Source organism: Ursus maritimus, unplaced genomic scaffold (assembly GCF_017311325.1).
Source record: "Ursus maritimus isolate PB19 unplaced genomic scaffold, ASM1731132v1 scaffold_9, whole genome shotgun sequence".
NCBI classification, from domain to species: Eukaryota; Metazoa; Chordata; class Mammalia; order Carnivora; family Ursidae; genus Ursus; species Ursus maritimus.
The window spans coordinates 78,832,977-78,850,508 of record NW_024427107.1 but is presented as its reverse complement, the minus strand read 5'-3'; the positions used below and the strand labels follow the sequence as shown (position 1 = coordinate 78,850,508).

Sequence of the window (17,532 nt, the reverse complement as noted above, 5' to 3'; positions counted from 1 at the left end):
TCATTAATCTTCTCTATTTATCCAATGTCGAGTTAATTGATTTCTGCTCATCTTTATTATTTCCTTCCTTTTGCTCACTCTGGGGTTAATTTGCTTCTGTTAGATCATTGACTTGAGACCTTTCTTCTTCCCTAATGTCAGCGTTTATGGCTATAAATTTTCCTCTGTGCATTGCCTTACTTAAACAATTTTGTATATATTGTGTTTTCATTTCATTCAAAAATATTTTCTAATTTCCCTTGTAATTTTTTCTTTAACTAATGGTTGTCCAGAAGCATGTTGTTTAAATTTTGAAATAAGTCTTTCTGTTTCCAGATATCTTTCTGTCAGGAACTTCTAGTTTAAGTCTGTTGTGGTCATAGAATCTTTTCTGTAATTTCAGCTGTTATAAACACAACGGGACTTGCTGTATTCTCTGAAGTACAGTGTATCCTGGTGTGCGTACCATGTGAGTTTGACAAGAGTGTGTATCCGGCTCTTTTTGGGGGGAGTGTCCTGTAAATGTCACGCAGGTCAGGTTGGTCGATGGTGTTGTTCCAGTCCTGCTATGCTCACTGATTTTCTGTCTGCCGCTCCGTTTACTGCTGGGGGCGTGTTGGTGACTGTGAGTGTGGATTCGTCTGTTTCTCTTTTCAGTTCCATCAGTCTCTGCTTCGTGCGTTTTCAAGCTGTGGTATTAGCACGCTTAGGACTGTTTTGTCGTCTTCATCAGTGGACCCCTTTGTCACTGTAAAAGCGTTCCCTCTATCCCTGCTTACGTGCGTGGTTCTGAATTCACTCATGTAGCACAGCCGCTCAGCTTTCTTGTGATTTCTGTCTCACGCAGTGTATTTTCCAAACCTTTTACTTACAAGTTATGTCTGCTTTTCCATGTAAAGTGCTTTTCTTGTGCTCAGTGTATATGGAGTTTGCTTTTGACCCCATCTCACCATCTCTGCCTTGGCTGGGATGGTCGCAGTGGTGCCGTCTGCGAGAGCGCCGGGGATGGCAGGTCCCGTCGTGCGCGCCCTGCAGCCGGGCAGCCGCGGGCAGCCGCGGACCGCACTCAGGCCCAGGTTTCGGCCGTTTGTCGTTAGCAGAAATGCCGATATGCTCAGGTTTAAGTCTCCCGTCTTGCTGTGTGCTGTCTGTATTTCCCTTTCTCTTCCTTTCTCTGTTCCTTCGTGTTTTTGGAGGAATTGAATGTTGTCTATTCTGTGTGGCCTCCCCCTCGGCTCCTCAGTGATACCGGCTTGTTCTGTGGTTTGGTGGCTGCTCTAGAGCGTCCAGTCCCCCTGAGCTGCGGGCAGCCTGCCTCGGGTCCGGCTCGGTCGCCGCGTCAGCCAGCCTCACCCGGCCGCCTCCGCTGCCCTTCGGATGGCGCGTCACCACTAGTGGCGTGTTGCTGCTTTTGCTTTAATAATCATCGTTCTCTGAGACAAATTTAAAACGCGACAAGGTGTCTTTTTTACTTGCCTTTCCGCCTGCCCTCTCACACTCTGGCTTCTCATGTGGATCCACGTTTCCTTTTATCGTTTCTTTTGACAGATTTCTTTTAATGCTTCCTGGGCTACACATCTGGCTGGGATGGAGTCTCTCAGCTTTTTTGTCTAACATAAATTTTTATTGTTCTTCTGTTTTGAAGTACATTTCTGCTGGGTATAAAATTCTGGTTCAAAGATTTTTTTCCCCCTCTTTTAGCACTTTGCAGCCGTCGCTGCGGCGTGTTTGGGCGAAGCGTCCCCCGTATTTCGTTCTGTGCTGGTGTGCGCGTCCTCCGGCCCCTTCAGGAGTGTCCTCTTCACCACCGGCTTCCCACAGTTTTGACTACTGTGCCTTGCGCTCTGAATTTTTAATATTTATTCTGCTTGGGACTTTATGAAATTCCCCTTGGAACTCTCAGTTTTTAATTGCATAAAATTTGGATTCTTGCGGCCCTTATCTCTTGAACTTCTCCTTGTTCGTTTGTTGCCTGTCTGTGGCTCCCCCTCTGTGGCTCTGCGGGTGCTGGACTGCTGGGTGTCACCCTGAGGTCCCCGTGGCTCAGCCACCGTGCTTTCCTCGAATCCACTCCCCTGTGCCCCGCAGCGTCACATCTGCTGCCGACCCCAAGCAGGGGACGCTCACTGCCGACGTCCTCCTTTGGGTCTTCGGAAGCACCTCTGGGGCTTTTCCGCATCTTCGGTCCCTCCTTGCTGGTTGCTGCGCCCCTTCTTGTCCTTCAGCACTGTTGCAGTGTTGATGAGTGCTTTTCTCCGCTACTTATGTCCTGTCGTCGTTTCTGGGTCTGATTTCACGTTAGCTGATTTTTCGTACGGTTAGGGGTTGCGTGCTCCTGCTTCTTCCTATGTCCAGTGAGTTTTGATTGTGAATTTTGAGTCCTTTTGTACTGGGTTTGGTTGTTTTACTTGAGGAGGATTAGACTTTGTTCCAGGGGCAGTGGGTCGCTGTGATCTTTTAGGGCTTATAAGAAACATCTTTCAGGGCACTTCTGAAATAGCTGCCACCCTGAGACTAACTCCGCCCTGCTTTGGAGGCGTGGCCTGTGCAGTCACTGCTGGATGCCGCTGTGCTCAGAGCGCCTCGCCTTCTGCCGTGTGCTCCTGTGTGACTCCCCTGACTCACACCGGCTGTGCTGGGTGAGGAGGTAGTCTAGAGCTCCCTGGTGACCCCTGTGCCCTGAGCCGAGGAGTGTCTTTCCCCGTGCAAGCACAGACATGGGCTCGGCTGGAGACCAGGGGACCGGGGCAGGCTCCTGGCGCCCCTTCTGCCTCTTTGTCTCCCCTCTGTCTCCTGCTCCCACGGCAACTGCTGCACCTGCCAGGCCCCGGGGTCCACCTCTGGACCCAGCGCCATGGGCCCATCCTCCCTGCTCCATGGTCTGGCCTTGCTTCTGGGAAATGGCCGGGGTGATGCTCTCCCAGGGCTGCACTGGAGCTTGCCCGGGATCTGAACATCGTTTCCCGTCTTTCATGCAGTTTTAGCTGTTTTCATGGGATGGTGACCCAGGGCCTTGTTCCCTTATGACAGAAGCTAAAGTACTATCAGGCACCCTGCCTGCATTGTGATTCCAAGAGAAGTTGGCTTATTTTTTTGGTCTTAAGTTCTGGATTCCGTTGGCCAGCACATACCTCTGAAATGAGAGTCGCCCCACATGGCCCACAACTGACCCGTTGCTGACCACAGTGACCTCTTCGTGTCTTCTCTCGCCTGTTTCTCCTCTGTGTCTCCTGTGCCGGTGGCCGACCTCGTCTCACCCCAGTTGCGCCCACTGGACATCTGGGCCTAAGGGACATGATGTCCTCCCTCTCCCTCTGCTCCTGCGGGTTCAGCCTCCCACAGCCCTGCCACCTCTTCCCCGAGGCCCTGAGCTCATCCTCCCACCCTTGCCCTGCTTGGATCCCAGCCCTGCGTCATTCCTCCAGGCTGCGTGCAGAGGCCCTGCTAGTGTTGTGTGGTCACCGTCTCACTGCCCGCCCTGTCTGACAGGCGGGCCGCCTGGGTGTGAAGTCTGGGCGCACAGTCCTGGTGAGCCCGTCCCCCCAGCGGCCCCAGCAGTGTGTGTGTGGACATGGGCATCTGTCAGGTTTCCGGCCCTTCCTCTGTGCTGCTGTGTCCGTGTGCTGGTAAAGAAGAGGTTAAGCCTCAGTCTCCTTCTGCAGTCACCAGGGCAGCCCCCAGCTGCGGCTCCGCCCCCTCGGGGGTGTCCCCTGGTCGGATGTCACACCCCATGGCATCCCAGCCAGGAAGAGGGGCAAGAGGCCATCCTGGGCCAGCAGCTTCCTTGTAAGAACAGGAGGGGAAAGGGCACTTGGATGCTCTAACTCCAGGGTGAGAATTGGGTCCCGCGGTCCCTCCTGGCTGCAGGGGAGTGTCCAAGCTGTGTGGCCAGGTACGAGGACCAAGGAGAGACTGGCTCCTAGGGAGACAGGCCTCAGCTGGCATCTGGCATTCCCGGGCATCGCCTCTGCTGAGGTAGAAGCCCCCACGGCCTCCGCCAGACCCCCGTGGAGGTGGAAGGCTGGGTGGACTTGCTGTCCTTGCTCCTGGGCTGGGACCTTTGCACCCCCCCAAGCCCTGTGGGTCTGCAGTAGTTCCCAAGGCAGCCGGCTGAAGCCCCCTCCCCTGCCCCGCCCTGCCCTGCCCTGGCTTCCACGCCTGTCTGCGGTGTGTTCTGTGGGCACCAAACCCCCGGGGCTGGTGGCCGTGGCATCGTAGACGGCGGCACCTGCTGCTGTGGCCGGGCTGGTACGCCCACGGCCGCTGTGCTGGAGGCCTCCCAGGCTGCTCTCGGGCACCTGGCCCTCACCCCAGCCAGTAAGGGGTCTGCTGCCCTGAGGACCCTGCGCTGCCTGGCGGTTGGAGCAGGGCCTGGAGGGCTGCATCTGTGTCCCCCCGCTGAGACCATCAGCCGCCTGCCCCACGGGGTGCAGCCCTCCACCTTTGTAAAGGCTGCCAGCCCAGCCCGCCTCTGCCCTTTCCTGGGCCACTTCCTCCACCTCTCTGAGCTCAGCTGCTTCATCCCCAGATCCAAGACAGAATGTCTCAAAGCCAGTAAGCCAGTGTCATCTGGAAAGATGCACACCCCATGGGGTCAGGAGTAGACAGGGCCCAGGTGGGGGCCCCAGGAGGGCTGGCCGAGGGGCAACCCCATGGATGGGCTACAAGAGATGTCCAGAGGAAGACAGCTTTGTGAAGGGAGGATGGGCAGACTCTGCCCCAGTGTAAATGGCTTCTGGAATCATCTACACACAGACTTCGAGACAAGGAAAGATTTTTAGAGTCATGCACTTCCTCCTTTCATTTCATACTGAGGCGAGGGGTCGGCAGCTGGCGTTGCCTGAGCCCCTGCCTATGTCCGTCCTGTAGAAAAATTCCCACCAGCCTCCCCGTTGCACAGGCGAGGACCACGAGGCTGCGCAGCCTGGAGTGGGGGCCCAGAGGCCATGGCTCCCCATTCCTGTCCAGGCCACTGCCCCCTCCACCTCCTGACCCTTGTCATCATGGACAAATCCCTGTCGATTGCCTGGAGACCTGCTCAGGTCTGACGCATCCAGGCTTTCCTGGGGGCTGGTGTGGGCAGTGTAGACATGCATGTGAGTCCTTCCTCTTTGTGGCTCCGTCACGTGAAGGGCCCTGTGTGTTGTGTTGGTGGCCAGTGGCACCCTTTTCGGGCTCTGAGAACGAAGCCACTGTGAGTGTCTTACACCATTTCTTGTGGGCCTGTTTGCGTTTCTCTGTGTGGATACCCAGGGGGCTGTGGCTGGGCCCGTGGCGGGTGGGCAGGGCCTCATCCTTTAAGGGAAGCAGATTTTGCTGTTGTGGCCACGGTGTGTGGCCTTCCCGTCCCCCCAGGACTTGGTGGTGTCCACACAATGTTTAGTAGAATTTTTTTTAATTGAGTTAAAGTTTACACAACATAAAAATCAGCATGTTATCCATCTTTGAAATGTACAATTTGATGGGTTTTAGTATCTCCAACGGTGTGTGTAGCCATCACCACGAATAATCCAGGACCTTCTGTCACCCCAAAGAAACCGCCCAGCCGTTAGCAGTCATGCCACACCTGGCCCAGCCCCTGGCCGCCGTGCGTCTGCTTTCTGTCCCTGTGGAGCTGGACACTTCATGTCTGTGGAACCACATGGCACGAGGCCCATGCCCGCCTCCTTTGCCGGCATGTTTTAGAGGCTTAGCTGTGTTGTGTGTTGTTGTCGGGGCAGGGACCCCACCTCAGCATCAGTTGCTGGGCATTGGGTCGTCTGTCCTGTGAGTCGTAAGTCTGCAGTGACCACGCGTGTGCAGGCGCTCACGTGGGCCTGGGTCCTTGCTTCTCTCGAGTGTGCCAGTGCGGAGGCTCAGGGGTGCTGGCGCCTTTCCAAGGGGCTGCCCCCTGCTTTCCTCCCTTTCCTGTGGCTTTGCGTGCCCTGGGGCGGGCTTGGCGTTCCGTCCCTGATGCTCTGGGTGACCCCAGGCAGGGAGAGTGCGACTGCCTAGAGCAGACAACTCCATGAGCACGTGTGCTTCCCTCTGCTTTCTTCCAGCCACCCAGGTGGACCCAGGTGATCTCCAGGAGCTGTTCCAGCAGACGTCGGCCAGTGTCTTCCGAATTAACTCCCACGGTGAGTCTGTGCCGGGCCTGGTCTCACCCCCACCTGACCTGGCCGTCTTGGGCCACTGAGCATGCCACAGGAGGTCGAGGTGACATGGGGTGGTGGGCGTGCCCGTGGCTGTCCCCTGACTCGGCCACCCTGCAGCCCAGGCCCTGTTGTCAGTCCCAGGAGAGCTCTGTGGTCTCAGGGCAGGGCAGAGGTGGCCCCTGTGTCCACTGCTCCCTGCAGTCTGGACAAGTCCGCCCCTGCCTGGGAAGGGGTGCCTCAGAGCCTCCCTCCAGCTGGCAGCACGGGCCGCCTCACAGGTCACCAGGGCTGGGGTCAGGAGTGAGAGTCCTCCCTCACGGGCTGGGGCCAGCCTCCTCCTTTGCTCCTGTAGACCGGTAGGGGGACGGGGGGTGGCTTGCTGTACCCTGTGGCTGAGGGTTGGTGTTTGTCCCTGAACTCTGAGCTCTGCCAGGTCAGCAGGAGAGTGTGGACCAGGAAAGGAGAAAAAGCCCTCTCTCCGGACCTAGGGTGAGGCCCTCAGGGGCAGCTCCCTGGAGCTGGGAGCCTGTGGGCCTGTGTCTGAAGGGCCGGGAAGAGGGTCCTGCCTGGGGGGCTCTGCTGGGGGCGTGACTGGCCGATGTGGGGCTGGGGCTGGGCTGTGGCAGTCACTCTGTGGTCTCCCTGGCCTCAGCCCCCATGTCCTTGGGCTCCTTGCCCTGCCTCTGCCGGGGGCGGGGCATGCGCCCTGGAGTCTGGGGATCACCCGGTCAGTGGGGGTCCTTCTGCTCCTGATGCCCGTCCCTTTCTCTTGGCAGTGACCTCCTTGGAGCAGAACCTCCGGTCCCTGGGCACGCCGAATGACACTCAGGAGCTGAGGGAGAGCCTGTGAGTGTATGATCGTGTGCGTGCCCATGGGTGTGCACACGTGTGCCCTGCACCCACTTGCATACCTGCCTGTCCACATACCAGCCCCACACACCCGAGGGCCAGCGAAGCTTGTGCTGGGAGCCTGAGGCTGAGCTCACACCCAGCGTCCCCCGCTGTGGGGCACACAGGGGTGCCTGCATCCACGCCACGTGGAAGCCCAGGTGTGCCTGCCACGCCTGCACAGACACACCCATGCACGCCAGCGTGTGCTCAGCTTGCGTGCTTTTTGGCCCAAATGTGTGTGTCACACACCGGAGCTCACTGATGGGGCCTGCACACTTGCGAGCACCCCTGTGGACGCACAGGCTAGGTTGGAGTGGGGCTTTGGGGTTTTGGTTCTGCCCCTGTGGGGGTTTTGTTGGGCTTTCCTTTTGGGGGTGCCCAGAGGCCTGCCCTGGGTCGGATTGGGTGAAGCAGTCAGCCTAGGATGAGGCCGTGCTCCTCACCAAAAGGCTTCGCTGGAGCTGGGTCTCTGGGGGGAAAGAAAGGAGACCTCTGCAGGGGGGCTAGCCTGGCTGGCATGGGGCACGGGGCAGCTCCGCTTATGCCCTGCCACCCAGGGCCTGGTGACAGTTCCTGAGAATGCCATGTGATCCCAGCATGGCCTGTGTGGGGAGCACTGAGGGGGAGCCCGAGACCTGCATTTACGCCCTCGTTCCCTTTGCCACCTCCTTGCCAGGGGACCCTGGTGTGGTTGAGTCTGAGCCTCCTGCCTGGGAGGACGTCAGTGTGGGGCGGTGGACCAAACGTGCTCTGAGGGTGTGAGCTGTGGCCAAGAGTGCGTTTCTCTTCTTGGCACTGATGTCTGTTGGAGAGGCCACAGCCCCTCTCCATCTATTTACCCATCACCCTGTCCATCTGTGTGTCCACCCATCCAGTCACCCGTGCATTCGTTCATTCTCCTACCCATGTGCCCACCCACCTGTCCATCTCTCCACCTGGACGTCCATCTACCCACTCACCCATCGACCCACCCACCTCCCTACCCGCCTACCTGCCTGCCACCACCTACCCACCCATCTATCCGTCCACCCACCCTCACATCGGTTCACCCATCCGTCTCACCCAGCTACCTGTCCATCCATCTTTCCTCCTGTCCATCCATACAGGCTAGCTGGGACCACTTCTGCTAAGTTTGGGGGTCCAGAGCTTAAGGCACCTGAGGCCTCTTTGCACATTTTATGTACACTTCTGTTTTTAATTATTCTTCTTATTTCTTTTTTTAAAATAACGTATTGTTTTCTGATTGTGAAAGTAGCATATGTTCATTATAGGAAATGCGGCCACACAGGATGTCTGAGGAGGCACTGTTAACATTTCGGTATTTCCTGCCAGCCTCCCCTCGAGTCCTTACGTAGTTTGCAGAATTGGATTTCGTGAATAATGTTCCGGATCCTGCTCTTAGCGTTAGGAGTCTGGGGTGCGTGTGTCCTCATCACACACTAGAAACGTGCTCTTCAGAGCTGTGGAGGACGCTGTGGAAGCTGGGTAGTCATCGGGCTGACTTGGGGCTGGACCTCCGGCTCTTCCCGTCGCTCAGTATCACGACCGGGGTTCCCAGAACAGTGCTGCGGCTCCTCCTTCTGTTCCAGGCTAGGTCTCCGGAGCGGTGTCCCCCAGGCTGAGCAGCTGCCATGTTCAGGACCCTGGCCCTTGAGTGCGTTTCCTGGGCTGCCTTGCCCAGCTGGCCGAAGGCTGCTGTCGCCGGCACGGGTCTGGAGCAGAGAGCTGGCTCCTGCACCTGGCCGACGCCGGGCGGCCCGCGGGGACGGACTGTTGCTGGGGTCACTGCCCACTCCCGCCCCTTCGACCTCAGCCTTCAGATGCAGAATCTCGGGCTTTAGCACCTTCTTGCCTCCCCCCATCCAGAACCCTATTCCCAGCAGAGCCCTTCCCCACCGAACATCTTGCCCCGCGGCCTGTGGGGTAGCTCCTCACCAGGCTGTGGGCCTGGAGCCTTCCAGGACCCCTTCCGTGGTGGAATTTGTGCCTGTCGTGGACTGTTAGCATTTGTAAATGACTGAGGCCAACGTAAGCTGCCAGCTCTGTGTTTTCTCCACGTTGACGGTCAGTGGCTTTTTTATTTTGTCAAATAAAACTAAAAAAAGTTCACTACCATCCATTATTGCCCTCGTGTTGTAAAAGATAGAAGACAAGACATTTCAGTATGACAGGAGCAGGTGGGCTCTGATCTCGGGAGAGGACGTTGCTTCAAGATGAATAAGTCTAGTGACCTAAGAACCTCACCGAGTTGAGCCTGATTTTCCTGCCTTGCACGAGACACATGTGGGCTTTGCCATTTGTGTCAGGACTGTGAGGGGACCCTGCCTTGGGCACACCATCATAGGCTCCCCGATCGGCCGAGGTGGCCGGGTTCGTCTCTCTCCCCTGTGGTGTGAAGCTTAGTGGCCGCGAGACCTTGTCTGTCTGTCTCAGGGGGCTTTCACCCAGGCTGCTGTGGAAGGGATGGGTGGGCGTTCCAGGAACCCTGTGTGAGCAGTGTGCCTGTGGCCAGGGGGCTGTCCCCTCAGCCTCGTGGGCACAGCGTCAGGGTGATGGGGCTCAGCCCACACCTGGATGTCGTTAGCCGGTGTTCACAGCAGGCGGGGAGGCTCCTTCTGGGCTGACAGGGAGGACTCCCCAGCTGTGGGGCCCTGGTGGTCCCAGCTCCTCCAAGCAGGCGTGAGGGCTGCACCGCGCTGCCTGCCTTTCGCAACATGCTTGAGTCCCGTGGTGGTCGAGGTGCAGACAAGCTCTCCCCTGTTTGTTGCATTGGTGTCTGTGAAGGGGCCTGGGGGCTCCGGCCTCGCTGAGGCATAGGGAGGGCCTGCATGGGGCTGGGGGCGCAGCAGCCACCAGGAGAGTGGTCATGGGGGCCCCGAGCCAGGACCGGTGGACCTTGAAGGGCAGAAAGCAGAGGCGGGTGGGTGGCCGTGCCCGGGGTGCGTGGGGGTGCATGCCAACCTCTCACTGCTCCACATTCATATGGGGCATTTCTTCTTCAGTATCTGCCTAACGCCACCTCTCTCAGAGGCTGCTCTGTAGTTCCTGCCACCGGAAACCTGTCACTGCTGCATCCCGTTCCCGGGGTCACAGGCAGCCCCAGGGGCAGTGCTTTGGGTACGAGTCTGGAGGCCCATGCAGCTGGGCACCCCCAGGGATGCCTGTGCCATCCTGTTGTCCAGCATGGCCTGCCTCTTCTACTCCAGAGGCCCTCCCACGGTGTGTCCCCCAGCGCCCCACCATGGCCTCCCCTGCCATCCCGCACTGCACGCCCTGGCACCCCACTGCGTCCGTAGCCTGGTTCCTGGGCCAGCTCCACCCTGGAGCCATGTCCTCACAGGCTGCAGTAGTGGGGTGGGGGAGCGGCCTGTCCCCTTCTGGCTGTGTGGCATGCAGTGTGACCCGGGTGTCCCGATCTGTGACGTGTGGAACCAGACCCTACTGGGGGTGTTCTGTGGAAAAGAGGCAATGATGGTGGCCCTGCCTAGTGCTGGGCTCAGCCCCGCAGAGATCCAGTCAGACCTGGCTGCAGTGGGGGGTCAGCCCAGAGCAGGGGTGCGGGTGGAGGGGGCCATGGGGGGATGGAGAATGCCTCAGATGGTAGCAGTGCTGGAGGGTATGGCGGCCGCCTGGGCCCCCAGCTCAGGAGCTCTGCTGCACTCCCCAGAGGTCCGAGGACCCCGCCCCGTGTTGCTGGAGGGTGGCCTGGCAGGGGAGGAGCAGAGCTCTGCCTGGAGGCCTGTGTGGGGGCGCTCGCTGATCACCGGTTGTGTCGTGGGGCCTCTGCCCGGAGACTGGACTGGACGGGGCAGATGTGCCTGGGAAGAGGGAAGAGAGGGGGAGGGTGGGTGGTTTGGAGCCCTGACCCGTCCTCACGGGGGCCATGGCAGTGCCTCCTTTCCCTAGTGACCGGCCTCACCCACCCGCTTCACAGGGGTGAGGTCCTCATTCAATGGTGGAGGCCAGGCACCTGGCAGGCTGCCCCTGTCCCCGTGAGGTGCTGAGGCCGGTCTGCGGGCCGCTGCTGCCGTCTGCACACCTGCTCTCCGTTCTCGCCCAACCCCGACAGCACCCCTCCCTCTCCCTGGTTTGCAACACTGGGGTGAGTCTGTGTTCGCAAAGGGGGCTTCCAGCCTGGAGAAGGGAGGTGACCACCCAGCGTCCCCCTCCTAGTGTGTGACCGAGGGGACGGTCTCCCTGGGACTTTCTGACTGGTCGTCTCAGGTCTGTGGGGGTGCTGCACGCGTTTCCTTTCACTTGATCCTGTGCAGTTCGGGGTGGCCCTGTGTGGGGGTGTGTGTACGAGGTGTCTGCTCAGGGTGGGGGGGCAGGGCGGAGGCCCCGGTGGGTGGGGTAGGGGGGCAGGGCAGAGGCCCCGGCGGGCGGGGTGGGGCCCTGGGGCACCCCTGGCTCCGAGTGGGCAGCACTTTCCTCCCCTCGGCAGGGTTTGTGCGTCAGGATTGGCTCGGAGGGGATCAGGGAGGCCTGGATCGCACTGATCCAGCGCGGTTTGGGGCTGGGGCTCCTGGGGGGGGGCTTGGTGCTCACGGCCCAGGGCTGCTGCAGAGGCACCAGGCAGTGTCTGACTTCCTCTCCCAGAGCTCAGACCAGCAGGATCTTGGGCCACGTGAGCCTCTCATTCCCGCACCATCACGAGCGCACATGGCTGCAGAGACGGAGCTGGGACTGGCTTAAGAACTAGGGTTGGGGGGTTGCACTTCCAGCCTGCTCTGTCCTCTGCTGTCGGAAGTCATCCGCGGAGGCGTTGGCCCCATCACCTGGGCTGACCTGAGATCTGCCGCTCACTCCTCCTGGGCTGCGTTGGAGAGCTGAGGCGGGGGAAGGAGGGCTTTCCCGGCCTCGGGTGAGCACGCAGCTGCGAGGACGGCTCTCTGGGTGGTGGAGGTGCGTGCACCTGCCGTCTGAACCTGGGGACGCTGTCAGGAGTTGGACATGATGTTCATCTCCGTCTCTAGGGGAAACATGACAGCAGCCCTGGGGCCAGGCTCAAGGCCTGGAGGCCCGTGGGACTGAAAGCCTCGGAGAGGGCGAGACAGTTTGGCAGGTGCTGTGAGGAGGCTGGTGTCGGCTCCAGGATGTCTGGGACTCAGCTGAGAGCACGCAGAGCTGGGGTGCCTCTGCGGCTGGGGCGGGAATATCTGGAAGCATCTTCACCACTGACGGTCAGCAGCCTGACGCAGAACTCAGCTCGGGTGTCCCCCGCAGCATCCGTGCACGGGCTCTCACGTGGCTTGGGCTCCCTGTGGCATGGTGGCCTCATGGGTGCTGAACTCTTTGAGCTCAGGGTGCAGACGGAGCGAAGAAGGTGGGAATGAGCCTGTCCAGATTCAAGGAGAAGGGACTCAACTCCACCTCTCGGTGGGAGAGCGGTCAAAAACTTGCAGCCACTCTTCAAACTGCCGTCGACTGGAAAGCAGCAGTGGGCGTGTTGGAGGAGCCCCCCAGAGCGGGGGCCTGCAGCCCGGGGGTTAGTGAGGTGGGCACAGGCCACACCATGTGGGTCTTGTAGGCCTGGCACATGGCTCGAGCTTTATTTCCAAAGCAGTGGGAAGCCAGTGGAAGGTTCTAGAAGGCCGTGGCATGATGGATGGCCGTGAAGACAAGTTGGAGGAGTAGACTGTCACTGTGGGTGAAGGGAACTGCAGGAGAGGCAGGGAGGATTGCCGTGCAGGACCTGACAACTGTCCCCTCGGCCTGGTGGGTCAGGGACTGAGCTCTTGCCTGACTGGTGACCTTCCTGACTCCAGGCAGCTGGGACCCTTGAGCATCCCCGATGGCCACGCTGCTGTGCTGGGGGATAGCCTCGGCCCTGCCTGTCGGACTGGGTAAGGGCAGGCCTGGGTGCTTGCCTCAGGGGCTCTGGGGTCGGTGAGCACATGCCGGGCCCACAAAACACGGATAGGTTCCTCCTGGTTTCCCAGAACCTACCCAAGGGCGTAGCTCTAGGATGGCGGTACCACCCCGAGCCCAGCCTGTTCCACCCAGGCCTTCTATGGCTTTTGGATTTCCTTGGGACAAGGGGGTGAAGGGGAAGGGATTTTGAACGTATCTAGGAAGGACCAAGGGAAAGGTGGAAGGGGCCGGTTTCTGCTATTTCCCATCCTGCTGGCAGAAGGGAAGGGACCAGTGACTCCGGGAGGACGCAGGGCACATCACGTTGCTCTGCAGTGGGGCACAGACCTGTCCTTCACTCCTCTGTGCGGCTGAGCAGTATGCCGCTGTGTGGATGTCCCTCCAAATCCCTAGGTCGAAACCTAACCCCGGGGGGGATGGGGCTAGGAGGCGGGGCCTCAGGAAGGGAGCCGGTCCTATGGGGGCGGCCCTTGTAAAAGGACCCTAGAAGCTCCCTGGCCCCTCCCACCCTGTGAAGAGCGGGGAGGAGATGCTGTCTCTGAACTGGAAGGTGGTCCTCTTTCGACATGGAAGCCGCCAGCGCTCCGATCCTGGACGTCCAGATTCCAGCCTGTGAGAAGACGTGTCTGCTGTCTCTGCGGCGTCTGGCTCGTGGTGTTTGTTTCAGCAGCCCATGCGGGCTAAGACATACCTCACCAACTGACGGCCTGGGATGGTTCCGTCTTGGTTGTAATGAGGCAGGCTGCTGTGAGCGCGTGTGGATGTGCGTTTTCAGTTCTCTTGCGTGGATACCTAGGCATGGGATTTCTGGGCTTAGCTGTGCATAACGCTGGGGGGCTGCCGGACTGTTTTCCACAGTGGCCGCTCCGCTTTACCTTCCCACCAGCAGTGCGCGAGGCTTCCGGCTGCTCCACGTCCTCGCCGACACTTGTTACCCGTCTGTGACCGTGGCCATCTGTGGGGATGAGGTGCTCTCTCGCTGGGATGCTGATTTGTATTTCCTGATAACTAACGACACTGAGCATCTTTTCACGGGCCTGTTGACCATTTTTATGTCTTTTATGTGTGTTCAGACCTTTTGCCCATTTTTGAATTTTTTTTTTTTGTCTTTTTGTTGAGATAGTCCCTCCTTCTAGAAGCTTCTAGCCTGTGCAGCCCCGGTGCTCTCCTGAGCTTTTGCCTTCCCTGGGGTGGGTCATGTGTCACTCTCCTTTGCTGTCTCCTACTCCTTGTTCCAGCCTCTTTCCTTCTCTTGCTTCCTTCCTATGTTGGGGTGTTGGGGGAGCACACATCCATGGTGTTCCCATGGCCCTCTGTCCCCTGCAGAGATGCAGCTGGTGGCCACGGGTGCCCCTCACTTTCACCCGCCCTGGCCCTCCTGCCCAAACATGTCTCCTCCCTGCTCTGCTCCTCCAGAGCTCCTGGGCTTTAGCCTCCAGGCCCTCCTTTGACCACTGATTGCCCACCCTGGCCACACTGTGTGTGCAACATGGCCCCTCACTTCACCGCCTGACCCCTGCTTCCCTGTGCAGCCTCGGTTGGGCGGCTCCCCTTCCACGGACTTGCCTGGCCTCCGGAGGCTTGGGGGCTCCTGGGTCTTGCTGGCTGCCTACCGTGTGTCCTGCCTGAGCCCCTGAGTTTCCCTGAGCTCGCCTGAGGCCCTGGGAATGCACAATGGGGCAGGAGTCCAGGCTGATTTTTTTGTTTTTAGCGTGATTATCTGGTTATTCCAACACTATTTGTTGAGAGAATTCTCCTTTCCCTCCTGTGAGTACCTTGGCACCTTTCCTGAAAATTACTTACCGTGTATGTGTGGCTGCATTTGGGGATATTCTGTGTCGTTGGTTTGTATGTCTGTGTTTTTGACAGCACCGTGTTGTCTTAATCACTGGTTTTAGAGTACGTCCTGACACCGCTGTGGACGCCTACAGCTTTGTCTATTTGTGGAATTGTTTTGGATTCTTCCGGTGCTGTGTGTTTCAATATCGATTCGAGAATAGCTTGTCAACTTCTGCTGCGTTCACGTCCTGCTTTAGTTTTACTTGCGATTGCACTGACTCTGTAGACCAGCGTAAGGAGAATGGACCGCTTAACAATCTTGACTTTTCCAGCCCGTGAATATGGTCAGGATTTCCCTGATTTGTACGTTCTTCCGTCTCTTCGCTTCTTCCAGCCGTTCCTTGTAGGGTCGTGTGCAGGTTTTGTATGTACTTTATTCAAGTTATCATGAACGATTCAGTGTTTTTTATACTATTATACAAATTATTATTTAAAGTTTACTTTGCAGTTGTTGGCTACTAGTACGCAGAAATTCACCCGATTTTGTGTGTTGCCTTGTGTCCTGGGACTTTGTTAGCGTCTCTTTATCCAGCTGAACAAGTTCCCTTCTTTGTTCTGGTTTTCCTAGAGTTTTTATAATGAATACGTGTTGAATTTTATCAAATGCTTTTTCCGTGTAATTTATGGAGATGGTTTTCTCCTTTTAAAATTTATTCTGTAAATATGAGCATTTCATTCCTTGTTCTTTGAGTGTTAGGCCAACCTTGCGCTCCTGGGATGAAATCTCTTGGTCATGATCTATTATCCCTATCGTGGGGGTTCTGGGGGGCGCCCATCGGTCAGGTCAAGGCAGCCAGGGCCATAAGGACGTCTGGAGATGGCCCATCTCCATGCTGCTCGTTTTAATAAAGAGCCTCATAGAGAGATCCCCTCACAGCACGACGGGGTGTCTGACGCGGACAGCCTGTGCCGCCATGCACGGGAGGAGACAGGCAGAAAATGAAACACGAGGAGGGAGGGCTGCAGACACAGTGGGAGGGGCCGTGGAAAGGGGGGAGCAGGGCTCGCCTGCTCACAGCAGAGAATACAGAAAACCAGCATCTCACAGGCCGCCTCAGAAGCCAGCAAGCTGGTCACAAAGGAAGGAGAGAGAGAGCATATAGATAGAATAAAGTTCATTCATTAATAAAACACGAACCAATAATAGAAACAGAAAAGGAATGAGGGAGACCAGGACTCCAGATCCAACGTGAAAAAGCTGATGGGGAAATACTGTGAATCTATTATGACAATAACTTGATACTTCATAACTTAAGATGAACCAGAAAAATTTTCAAAAGACATGAATTCTCAAAACTGACTCAGAAAGAAAGGGAAAATCTAAATAGCTCTATATCTATAATTGGAAGACTTACATGTGTCCTTAAAAACATTCCCACCAACACCCAGGATCAGGTGTTGAGAGCAGAGGTCGTAGCAACACCACACGCTCCCCCAGAATGCAGACAGCGCTCACCTTTCGTAGGTCAGCACTGGGCTGACGCCAACACCTGAGCAAGGAGTCTAGGGGAAGAAATACTGTACATCACTCGCCAGCACTGTAGCAGCATGAGAACGTTGGCTGTCCCAGTCTGTGATAGGGACTATCTCCGCACACTGCTTCTGCGTCCTAGGGAGAGGCTCTGTGAAGCCATGGGCACAGCGGGGTGGGAATGCGAGCACTTTGTGTGACGTATTCCCTGCCAGGAGTTTGGTGGCATCAGGGCAGAAGTGGAGAGGGTGGTAGGGGCCGGGACAAGTGTGGGGTGGGGGCGAGCCTGCCCTCCCGGGGGAGGTGGCCTCCGTGAACTGGAGGCACTTGCCCCGCTGCCCCTGTCTGTCCAGTGCCCTCTGTCTGGACGGCTGTTCCTGGTCGCAGGCCCTGGGCGTGGCTGCCCGTACCCGTTGTCCATCAGGGTGGCTGCAGAGGTGGCAGGGGGGCGCGCGCATTGAGGCGGGCTCTGTCCAGCACGGTGAGAACGGGGATGAAGTGACAGGAGTGGGGACTATGCTTCCACGGAACACATGTGGCCATACCCAAGAGCTCTGGGGTTTGGAGGGCGTGGCCGAACTCCTGTAACGGGATGTCCCAGCTGCGGGGTGCCGTGGGGTGTATGCAGCGCTGGGCATGAGGGGGCTGGCGGGAGCCTGGTTGGGGGCACGCGGGAGCAATGGACGAGAGGCGGCTGGAGTCTGGGTCAGTGCCCAAGGGTCGTGCTGCTCTCAAGAACGAGAGGAGAGAGGCTTTGGGAAGGGCGGCCCCAGGGCTTTGGCTGGAGGGCCTAGAGGGACGGAGTTGCTGTGAGTGGGCCCGCGGGGGGTGGGCGGTTTGGGCATGTGGAGTTTGAGATGCCCATTGGACATCTGGGTGGAGGTGCCCAGCGGGCCGTTGGCGGGGCCAGGCCCGAGTTCAGGCCCAGGTGTGGGCGTGTCTGGGGGATGGTGGCACGCAGGTGACTTAAGGCCATGAGGCTAAAGGAGAGCACCCAGGAGGTGAGCGTGGGGAGCGAAGAGGGTGGTCCAGGGCCTGAGCTGCAGAAGCAGACACGGGAGGGCAGGGAGGCGAGGGGCCAGCAAAGCCCTTGAGCAGCGTGGCCCCACGCTGGGAGGGGCCGTGGGGTGGGAGAGACTGGGGGGGTCACAGGAGGAGGTGCAGCAAGGAGAATGGAGGGGCTCAGTGGTGCGCGGTGATGTGAGTGAATCTGAGGGGAAAAACCATATTCCACGCTTTCCCGTAATCTGTTGGTGGCCTGGTGGAAAGGGTGCTCACGCTGCGGTCCTCAGGCGGCCCCCTCCCAGGCTGGCCTGGGGGCTCCTCTCCATCCCGCTCCCC

General features: G+C 58.3%; 1 protein-coding gene across 12 annotated transcripts in view; it reads left to right on the top strand.

The window, feature by feature from the left end:
- TSNARE1 (t-SNARE domain containing 1) overlaps nucleotides 1-17,532 on the top strand; it is a 154,252-nt gene that overhangs the window by 50,928 nt on the left and 85,792 nt on the right. For all 12 annotated transcript variants that reach the window (XM_040625638.1, XM_040625640.1, XM_040625635.1 and 9 more), the window contains 2 exons: nucleotides 6,021-6,098; nucleotides 6,893-6,962. In XM_040625638.1, coding sequence (XP_040481572.1) covers nucleotides 6,021-6,098; nucleotides 6,893-6,962 — 148 coding nt within the window. The remainder of the gene's footprint in view (nucleotides 1-6,020; nucleotides 6,099-6,892; nucleotides 6,963-17,532) is intronic.